Source organism: Crocodylus porosus, unplaced genomic scaffold (genome assembly GCF_001723895.1).
Source record: "Crocodylus porosus isolate Cpor-Errol unplaced genomic scaffold, CroPor_comp1, whole genome shotgun sequence".
NCBI lineage: Eukaryota > Metazoa > Chordata > Crocodylia > Crocodylidae > Crocodylus > Crocodylus porosus.
This window is the reverse complement of record NW_017728906.1, coordinates 7,686,068-7,696,824: the sequence shown is the minus strand read 5'-3', so window position 1 is coordinate 7,696,824 and position 10,757 is coordinate 7,686,068. Positions and strand designations below refer to the sequence as shown.

Genomic DNA, 10,757 nt, shown 5'->3' with positions numbered 1-10,757 from the left:
GGTGTGGGGAGGGCTGGACTCTCAGTGTCAGTCAGCCTGGTCTTTATACATGGTATTGCCAGAGTCAAGATGAACTTTTAGTTCTTGCTACACCTGTTGGAAGTTCAATACAAAGTCGTTCACTACAGGAACCTGTGGGAATGTGGGTGGTGCTGGATGGAACTGGGGATGATATCCATAGTTGGAAAAATGGGTTTGGCCTGTAGACATATGGACAGCATTGTTATATACAAACTCTTCTAGAAGCAGCAAGGGCACCCAATTATCCTGATGGAAGTTTAAAAAACACCTAAGTTACTGGTCTAGGAAATGATTTATATGCTCTGTTTGTCCATTAGTCTGAGGGTTGTATGCAGATGTGTTACGAGGTTCTATGCCCAGGGCCTTACAGAATACATGCCAGAAATGTGAAACAAACTAGAGGCTGTGATCAGAGAGCACCTGAGACAGGCAGTCACCTAGGCAAAATATATGCCTCAGAAATAGGTCATCAGCAGGGATCCTGGTTTTCTCCAATTTACAAAAATCCCCAATTTTCAGTTAAAAAAAGGTAACCCCAAATTTACATTTTTTCATGATTAAAATGAGACACCACTATATATATATATCTGTATATTAGTGGTGTTTCATTTTAATCTCAGAAAAATATGAACTTGGGGTTACTTTTTTTAACCAAAAATTAGGGATTGTTTTTAAATAAGAGAAAACCAGGATCTTTGGTTATCAGTTTAGCTAGCAGTGGTGCTAGAGTGGACAGGGATAAAATAGGCCATCTTAGTTAACACAACCACCACAAAAATGATCACGGAACAGTTCTAAGAATGTGGGAGGTCCACAACGAAATCCATCAAAAGTGTTGGCCATGACAGCACAGGTGTGGGTAACAGCTGAAGTAGACCAGCCAGCCAGGCTTGAGTTTTCTTAGTTTGGACACACATTGCACATGAATAGACATATTGTTTAACATCAAGCCCCATCCAGGGCCACCAGAATTGTTAGGAGACTAAGAATTCCTATTTTTGTATGTCTAAAGTGACATGCAGGAAGTGAGTCATTATAGGGCCTTATTATTCATGATCTTACAGGACCACCTGAGAAATACAGATACTGGCAGAAAAACAGAAACCCCATGAACTACCAAAAGTTGGGTTGGAGTGGTTTTGCCAGCTGGAACCATTGTTTGGCAAGGTGATCATCTAAGAGGGCCATTTGGATGGCTAAGGAGGCTGTGCTGAGTGGTTCCCTGAATTAAGTTCTTAGGCTGGAGTTGTGATATGTCTAGTGTAGACAATTCATCCTTAGAGGATAGGGCACCTGCTTTCTGGTTCTTCACTCCAAATGATGTGCGATTATGAAATTAAAACAGGAAAAGAAAAGCAACAAGTGGGCCTGTCATGAATTCAGTTTCTAGCTCATTTGGAGATATTCCAAGTTCTGGTGATCCAGAATTACCTAGCCAGGATGGAAAGCTCCTTCCAGAAGGTGCCACCACTGCTTGAAAGCTACCTTGATTGCAAGAAGTTTCTGGTCCCAGATGTCATAATTCATTTTGGGGGAAGGGTGTCTGGGCGTGGGAGTAAAAGGCTCAAATGTACAACTTGTTCAAGGTTTCTGAAGTGTAGAAAGAATAGCTTCTATAGCAAATTTAAAAGAATTGGCTTACAGTATAAAAGGTCTCATGGGGTCAGGTTACACCAAAATAGGTGCAAAGGTAAAAGATCTTTTTAGTGTCTCAAAAGCCATTGAGGATTCTTGAGACCATTTAAACAGTACCTCTTTCTTAACAAGGGCTATTAGGTGTGAGAACCCTCTGAAAAAATGTTTATGTAAATTAGCAAAGCCCAGAAACCCTTGGACCCCCTTTACATCCCACAAAGTGGTCCATTCAGTCATGATGATTAACTTACATGGGTCCATGGTTAGGCCTTGGGGGGGAAATTATATAACCTAAGAATTCAATTGAGGTCTTGTCAAACTCACGTATTTCTAACTTAATATATGGGTGGTTTTCTCAGAGCCTGAGCAGGACCCAATGTACATGTTCTGAATGCTGGGTCTGATCATCAGGAAAAAATGTAATGTCTTCATTGTAAATTATAAAAAATCAGTTCAGCATATCTTGGGAGGTAGTGGGGGCATTACTGAGCCCGAAGGGCATGACCAGGAATTCAAAATGCCTATAGCGGGACTGAAACAGTCTTCCACTTGTCCCCCCCCACTCCCAATCTGATCTTATCTTACTTTCCACACAGACAGAGGGAGGCAGGGAACAGCTCCAGGGGTGCAAGGCCAGAAGCTGCAGAGGCTTCCAGTTGGGGGCTGGGGGCAGGAGGGAGCTGGGCCGGCCTTGCTGCTCAGCTGGTGGGTCCTGCCACCTGCTCCCCTGGGCCCTGCTGCTGCTGGCTGCCTGTCATCTTTGACAGACAGCCAGGGGAAGATAAAAAATAATTTTCTAAAATTTTTAGGGATCCAGTGGGCCTGACAGAATGGCCTGGCAGACTGGATCTGACCCATGGGCCGTATTTTGCCCACCCCTAGCCTAACATCTCAAGCCAATGCTGAAAAATCAGGCTGTTTAGATGTTAAAGGTGGTCCATTTCCATGAATAATCTGATGGCTGCTTTTTCTGGACACATTATGATCCCTAGTGAGTTTCTCCACTGAATTTCTTTCCTCAGAAAATGAGTATTGCTTGTTAAAGACTATTTCTCATTCAGTACACTATAGTAATTGCCCCAGATATCCACCTATGGTAATCATTAGCCTATTATATTATACACATATTCTTGGGTATATCCATGAGAATATTCTCATTTCAATACCCTTGGAACAGACGAAGTTGTATTTGACTGCTGAATATCGCCTGGATGGCACCTTGGCTAGGCACAGACATTACACCTTTAATGGTATAAGTGATCAGAAACTGGTCTATACTTGTAACAAAACAGAAGTTTGGTGCACACAGACTGGTTTAAAAACGGGAGAACTTGATCTATGGTTTGCACCCCCTTTCCCCTCCACCAAAGGGCAAATTTGTGTACTGTTTGCTACCAGTCTAAATGATGAAAACCATGTAACTTACATCAATTCCACCTCGTGCATTTTAAATATTTGTATGTGGCGGGCTTACCTGCTCAAGCCCCAGCATGTCCTGGGCTCAAGAATTCGCAATTCCAATTGGTGGAGCCCATCCACCAATTGGGGGAGAATGGGGAGGAGTTGGTGCCGCCCTTTCCTGACAGGAAGGGGCAAGGAGCTCCCAGACCGAGTTCAGACCTATAAGTTGCAGATCCACTGGACTTCAGGGGCTGAAGGTATAAAAGGAGCAGTGTGAGCCACACAAGGGCATGTGGCAAGGGACATTGGAGAGGAAAAAGCCCAAAGAGGGCCTCCACCAGGATCCCTTTGCCCTAGAGGTGTGTAGATTGGTGCATGGGACTCAGGCTCTGGGAGCCACGTCAAGGCAACTCAAGCTTGCATCCCCAGCAGGGGATTGGATGGAGCAATGTGCAGACAGCCAGCCCTGGAAGCAGCTCGAAGCTGCTCGGGCCCCACCTGGTGCGCAGACCAGCACACAAAGAGCCAGCTCTGGGAGCAGCTCGAAGTTGCTCAGGTTAGCCGCAGCATAGGCTAGATAGCTGAAGTCCCACAGTGTGGCCCAGCCAAGGAACTAAAAGAGTCTGGAACCTAGAGCAGGGCCTGGGAAAGGGAAGGCCCAGGTGCAAGGCTGGGTAAACCCAGCCAGCAGCAGCTCGACTTCCCCAGGGAGCTGGAAGAACCCTTGGTGCCCAAAATGGGGCACAGGGCCAGGAGGAGAGGTCTCAGCATAAGACAGACAGTGCCAGGGGGCTGAGCAGAGGACCCTGGGGTCTGGTCAATGACTCCTCAGAAAGGACTGAGATTTGCTGGTGGAATCAGGTTCCACATGGGAGACATTCCTGAAATAAGCTGTGCGCCCCCCTCCCCCACCCGTAAGGGAAGCCCCAGGTGAAAAGTTCCCTCCCAGCTAGACCTGTAGGAGGGGAGGTATCCCTTGCTAACTGGAATCCAGGGGTAGATGTGCCTTATATTGTGTAAAGCTGCACCTTATATTTTATAAGACTTATCCTGATTGTGGATATGTTGTACAATATGTGATGGGATTGGTTTCGTTTCATCTAATTGGTTCATCATTGGTTCAGCACTTATAGGTGCTGCCTGCTCACACCTTCACCATCCCCTCCACCCATCCTATTTTTATCCAGTTGTACTCTGCCAGTGGTTCCTCTGGGTTCCCTGTAAACTACCTGTTGACCCTAACTTACCTGGTTCACCCATCTGAGTATCCACCCCACCTCCTTGCATGGGCATCCTGAGGACTCACCAGTTGCACCAGGCCTCTTTAGGGCATAGGGTTAAGAAAGCCATCCCCAAGGTGGGTTGCCCATTAGGACAAGCATTCCCAGGAAGTGGTTCCTGGCTTACCATATTGTAAATATATATCTGTACAACCTTAGTGTTGTTGAATGCTGTCACCAGAAGTTTTCCTTTATTTGTTGGGTGATACCTACTGTAGATACTTACCTGTATTTATTGGATAAGGACAGTATGTATATTGTAATTTAATAAACTGTAAATACTTAAGAGCATTGACGTGGAGCTGACTCTATAGAGGAAAGAGGGACCCAAGCTCTAATCACAGGTATCCCTCTCACAGCACTGTCATCTACCTCATCAATCCCTTCCAATTGAGGATGGGCACACCCTTGGGTGTTCCCAGGTTACAGGTACCTAGCTCTTTGAGCACAGCGCAGAGCTGGCCACGCTTATTATGAGGAAGTCATAGTATCCACTTCTCACTGTCAAGTACAAGTGGCTTCTAACACAGAAGGATAAGATCCCAGGGCCAGTGTTTAGGGATACATTTAAAAGAGACATCTTTTCATGGAGTGTTTATACTTTCAACATATCAAACAGCCAATGAGGTTTCAATCTTGTTTTTCTCACTCAGCTAAGATCTCCATTGAAATCAATGGGAATCTGACCTTCACAAGGGTAATAAGATGAAAACTCAACTGTTCTGTGGCGTATTATACCTTCATTTCAGAGAAATTAGAGCAGAAATGTGTAGGCACTTGCCCAAAGCCCTGTAAAGCAGTGAGTAAACTGATTCTCAAATCTCCATACTGCTTGAAGGGGCTGTTTTGCTTTAGAAAGGGGAACATTGCAGGGAACAGAATAATGTCACGTGGAAAGCTTCAAAAATATTATTCAGAGAAGACATGTCACTTACATTTGATGTTGCCTAACAAACTCCGCAAACTGCCGATCTTTGGTATAAAGCTCAATAATCCGTATTCTGTCCTGAATTTCCTATAATACAAGACACACAGTCAGATTGCAGGAAGCTGAAAAAATGCATGGTTCAAAATACAAAAACATTTTGAAATGTTGGACAAGATTTTTTCTTGAAATTGCGGTGGACAAGTATGCTTTCCTACTCAAGGAATAGACCACTAGAATAGGGAACCCTTTTCATAATGTATAAAAAGGTTGTAAAAACTGAATTTTAGTAATTATTTTCTTAAACTTAGAACAGTAGTTCAGAATTAACATTTTTTCTGTTCTGTATATGAAGCTTATTAATATATCACAGTTCAGTCAAAGCCAAGATTAGGCATAATGTCCTTTAAATCAACATGACAAAATGTTTCATTCCTAATACAGTGCACATATATAGGATGTCCATATACTTGGCCTGGCTTCAGATTTTTACCAGTTTAACTCAAGTTAAATTAAATTACTCTTGATCTATGACTACCAGTATGAATGACAAAAGAAATGTGGCTTTAATCTAATTCAGAATATAGGAACAAGTTTCTTTTCTACAACACTTGCAGCATTAGCTGTACAAATGATTGATTTGCTACTGAAAAACCCAGCTCAAAGAATTCCTTATAATACTATTTCCTTCTTTCACGGATGAAGAAAAGGAATTAAGTGGTTTGCTCAAGGCTTCATGACTGACTCAATGGATGGGTATAGATTCCCCCACACCAGTATCCCAGGGACTGTTCCTCCCAACATATGAATGGGGAAATGGACCAATGTGCTACAGCTTTGCAGAAAATTATACTAAGCTCTGAACATCTAAGAACTTGTGTAGGCACTTGCAGCAGAGTCTGGGTATATGGCATGGCTACCTCCAAGGAAAAACAGAAAACACAGGTGACCTTCTGGGAGAATACTACAAGCACTTTGCTTTGGTTAACAGATGTCTCCCAAAACTTATAAAAACTATTTTAAAATGCAGCGTCTCAGTCCTGTCAAACTCCTTCCAAATCCAACTCTGCCGTGTACGTGTATGGGAGGAAGCCATGCAGGAAGCTCTTCTCCCCATCCTAAATAGCTACAAACGGGGCAGCCACAACATGAGCCTGTGCATTTGGAGCATGAGGCTTGAGGGAATGACCACATCCGCACAGGATCTGTAAGTGCTCTAACTATGCACCCCACCACCCCACTTAGCTCCATGAGAAGCAAAGTGATAATGCTGCCCACCTCCTTAGTAAGCTCACTGTTTTCATAAATGTGCCTTATCTCTTCACTGCTGTAATCCGTGGATGTGTCTCCACTGGTAGAGCTGTAGGATGTCACCTGTGGGTATCTGCGATAGTACTGGCTTTGTCCAGTAGTGTCACTTTCGTACATGGGGTTGTACTTGACTGCATTTTCAAGGGAGGAGAGGCTGTCACGTCCCCTGTGGGATTGGAACAGGAAAGATCAGGTACCTTTACAGAGTCCTCTCCAAAACCTAGGTCAGCAGTAGGTGCTTGGGATAGTTCAAGAACCAGTCTTGGAGCTTGATTTATCCCTCAGCTTGAGAAGGCCAGGGGAAAAGTGGAATTGATAAATTTGTTTGATTTGTAATTTGGGGTTCACGTTATATTTGCCACTTACCCTAATGAGTCTTCACTGTCATTTTTTGTGTATTGCTCTCGGAGGGTCCTGGCTAAGAAGAAGATGACAGCAGATGCCACAAGAAGGAATCCAGCCACTGAAGCAATTGCAATACCTACAACCAGGGGCTCTGAGACAAACTCTTCACAATGCTCTCCCCGGTACCACCAGTTCTCTCCCACACGACATCTGTAATCACAAGCAAGAAAACAAAGGAAAGCTAAAAATGAACATTTGAACACTGTAAATGTTTTTACTCTTCAGCACTTTACTCCCTCTTGCTGATGCATGTTAAGATGAATCAAGAATTTTACCTTTTAGTGTATATACCAGCTAACACACGTAAAGACTTCTGTGCAGATTTTTAAAACATCAGCCACTATTTGACAGAACCATATATACATTTGTTTATAGATATTTGCCTGTTCTTATTAAATCTACAATCCAAAAAATTATTTAAAGTCTACATTTGACAATAAGTCCTTCATCATTTTTAAAGTAATTTTAATTAGTAATTTTAAACTTTTTGCTGTAAACTATTGTATCTTAAGTATGACATAGGAAAAGTCTCAACCTTTATTGCTGGAAACTCAATACTTAATACAGATGATGTTTCTCTTTAATCAAGCAAGAATTAGTATATAATGGCTTACTTATCTTTGCTTGAACTTTTCCCACTTTTCAACCTAGTCCCTGCTTTAGTATGCATATTTACTTTTTAAAATGTTGACATGGTGATTTCCCAGAAGCAAATTAAATGTTTCTGAATGCATCAGGACTCTTGCATTTTGTCTGAGAAACAGAAAATTATAATGGGCCTGACTCTTATCACACAGTGGTATAAATAAGGAATAATCCCACTGAAACAAACACTTGTTAGCTAAGTGAATCACAAAAGGTCCTGAAGTTTCTGACAGCAGAACTCTAGTAACTGTCCATTGATTTAGAATAATAGCAACCTGCCTTTGTCCCACTGTGAACTTTGCTCACCTTCCCAGTTACATGCAGAATGATGTTAGGTTATCGTGCTTGTGTACATTGCCTGGGAGAGTAGATTAGGTTTTTTCAAACACTTAATAAAAGCTTGAACCAAAGCTGTAAAAGGTTCCACATATGTGGTGATCTTTTATAACTTGTGCAAGATGCTTTTCCCATCAGGAGGTATACAATTCCATCTTTTCTCAGCTGGGAGCATCATGTAAGCATGTTGCATAGCTCTGCCTTACAAATCTGAATTTTGTGGCTAAAGTCAGTCCATTTTTTGGTTTAACACCACAAACTATTAAATACTGTTTAACAAAACAGCATGGGATACAGCCTCTTGAATGTATATCTCTTGAAGAGTAAGGGACTAGACTTGACCTAAGAATTGACTTTCATTATTGCCTTCTGGGCAAAACTTTTTTCCTACCAAACATCTTACCAACTGAGCAACCCTATCCTCTGAGAGGGTGGCAAGGTCCCAAAAGGAGCCTCTCATCCTTAGGATGAAATTCTGGCTACGCTGATGTCAGTGGAAAAGCTCCTGTGGACAGCAAAGTTTTGCTCTTAATCCCTAAACCAGGACTGGAACTGACTACAGTGTAAGATGTCCAAACAATTTATGCATGTGGATTAATCATTAAGGACCTCTCTTATTATATGCAACCTCATGCATAGGAGCAGAGCCGGCAGCCTGCGTCTTTCGTGCAGCCCACAAGGAGTTATGTTGTGGGCCTTGGGTTCCTGCTTGGCTACCACTACGCCCACTGCTTCAGCTACTACAGCAGCCAGAGTCCCCAGGTTCTTCCTTCCACCCTCCTCTAGATTCACTTCTTGCCTCTGCCCCTGCCCCTGCCCTTGCCCCAGGGGGTGGGGCAGTGTGGGGAGCTGAGGGCAAGCCTGGGGCCCAGTGACCCAGTAGGCACAGGTGTCTGCACAGTGTGTTGCCTTGGGGTGTGGCTGAGGCCATGGCTCGCCCCCATGGTGTGGCCCATGGGGCATTCACCCCCAGTCGCTTAGAAATCTGACAACCCTAGGATAGAGAAACAACAAGTTTGTGCTTTCATAACATACCGACATATGGCTCCATGTCCTGGGCTGATGTCACACTTCCCATCATTGAGGCAAAAGTCAGGTTGCAGGTCACAGATGCTGTTACAGGGTAATCCATCTATGCTTAAGTAGCCAGGAAAGCAGACACACTCTGCCTCCCCAGTCCAGCGATTCACTAGACATTCAGAGAACTCATTGCATGCCTGGAATTTGCAAGGATCAGCCTGGTCTCCTGAGGACACAATCAGGCACAGAATTAGATAAGCTGGTCACAGTTTCTACAGTTAGTTGCTGTGCTCTACATCAGACTTCCTATCCATCTAACACCATAAACTAACGGAAGAGTTTTTAATCATGTCCTAGTGATCAGACTTGGCTTAAATCCAGCACTTCTGCCTAAGTCTCAAAGGATTCTGCCAATAGTGTCATTTATCTCTTTGTGCCTTGTGCTCCAGTTTCCCAACTATAAAATAGGAGCAAGACACCTGCCTGAGACCATGGTGAGTCGGTAGAGGAATTGAGTATGGAAATCAGGCCTTCTAAACTGCATTCTGATTTTCTATCCAATGCAGCAAGGCCCCTCATAATTTTTTTGTTACTTGGAACTTCACCCATTTCTCACTACTACCTTTTACTTAAAATATAGCTGCTTTCAAACACTGTGGAAGGGTGTTCTTCTAACCTGAGTATAGTTTAGTGAGGCTGACTGGTATTCAGGAGGCATTGTGTACACACCTGGAAGAGGAAGAACCTCTACTGACTTTGACACCCTACTGGCTCCACAGAGCCCACTGGTACTTGTACCATGAAATAGATCTGACTGTTTAAAAAGAACAGTATACAAGTCAATGTTGAAAATGGTCTATCCAAATTTCATCTTCTATTTTAGAGCCAAGGTATTTCAATGCAGTAGCCACCAGGTGCCAACATGTTGGACAGTAATTTCCTATTTTGAGCACAAGGGAAAATTCCTCACTTTCTGCTTTATGGTAAGTTGGCAAGTGCTAACTCCTCAATTGCAGCACTTTGTTATGGGAAGGCACCTTTTCCTAGGGACCTTATTTCCACACAAAAGGTTCTGGATTTAGAGGAAGAGAAATACAAATAACTGAATATTTTCCTAACTTGGAGGACTGTGTAAAGTGTGGGACTTTTATTTTTTACTGAGACCAGGCCATGTATGCCAGAGCATAGGCATGAGAGAGCTAATTACTGATAGCTATATGCAAAGAAATAAACTGTAGTACTTCCTTTGGGAACTAAATCACACACGGTGGAATGGCCACAAGGCAGGAGCCCAGCTCAAAGCCCCTCTAGAGTTGGAAACTGCATTTCATTAGAACATGACCATGAAGAATGGCAGTAGCTACCTTCCTACTACAGTGAACCAAGAACAGCTGACAGGATGATAAAAACAACAGATCCAAACTACGTTGGGTGCTTAAGGTTGTTCTCATTCCCTTGATACCTCAATGGTCATTTTCTAACATCTACTTTCCTAATACAGAAAAGCCCTGGGATGAGTTATTGGCAGGAGGATCTTCTTTCCCAAGAAAGGCTACATGGAAGAATCCAAACAAATGAAGGAACAAGAAACTGCAAAGCTGGCAGTTCAGGAGAAATAAGGATTGAATTCTATGGTCTAAACTTCCCTCAGTGAAATCAAAGGAGTTGCATAGGATGTTACTGCAGATGTCATTATCACACATGGCCTGTGTTTTTCCAGGAGGCCCAAAAGTTTTGTCTGAGGCCTTGCTAATCATTGTGTTTAGCAATGCAGGCGG

At 43.2% G+C, this 10,757-nt stretch overlaps 1 protein-coding gene and 1 long non-coding RNA gene across 3 annotated transcripts in view; one reads left to right on the top strand and one right to left on the bottom strand.

The window, feature by feature from the left end:
* IMPG2 (interphotoreceptor matrix proteoglycan 2) overlaps positions 1–10,757 on the bottom strand; it is an 86,578-nt gene that overhangs the window by 5,830 nt on the left and 69,991 nt on the right. Inside the window, exons 15-18 of one of the 2 annotated variants that reach the window (XM_019528660.1) lie at positions 8,995–9,205; positions 6,940–7,128; positions 6,541–6,739; positions 5,273–5,352 (exon numbers count right to left, since the gene is read on the bottom strand). In XM_019528660.1, the coding sequence (XP_019384205.1) occupies positions 5,273–5,352; positions 6,541–6,739; positions 6,940–7,128; positions 8,995–9,205 (679 nt within the window). Of the gene's footprint in view, positions 1–5,268; positions 5,353–6,540; positions 6,740–6,939; positions 7,129–8,994; positions 9,206–10,757 lie in introns of those variants that run through there. The other variant, XM_019528661.1, reaches the window with a different exon arrangement.
* Positions 1–10,757, top strand: part of LOC109305646 — a 473,981-nt gene that overhangs the window by 447,816 nt on the left and 15,408 nt on the right. The gene's annotated exons all lie outside the window — the stretch shown is intronic.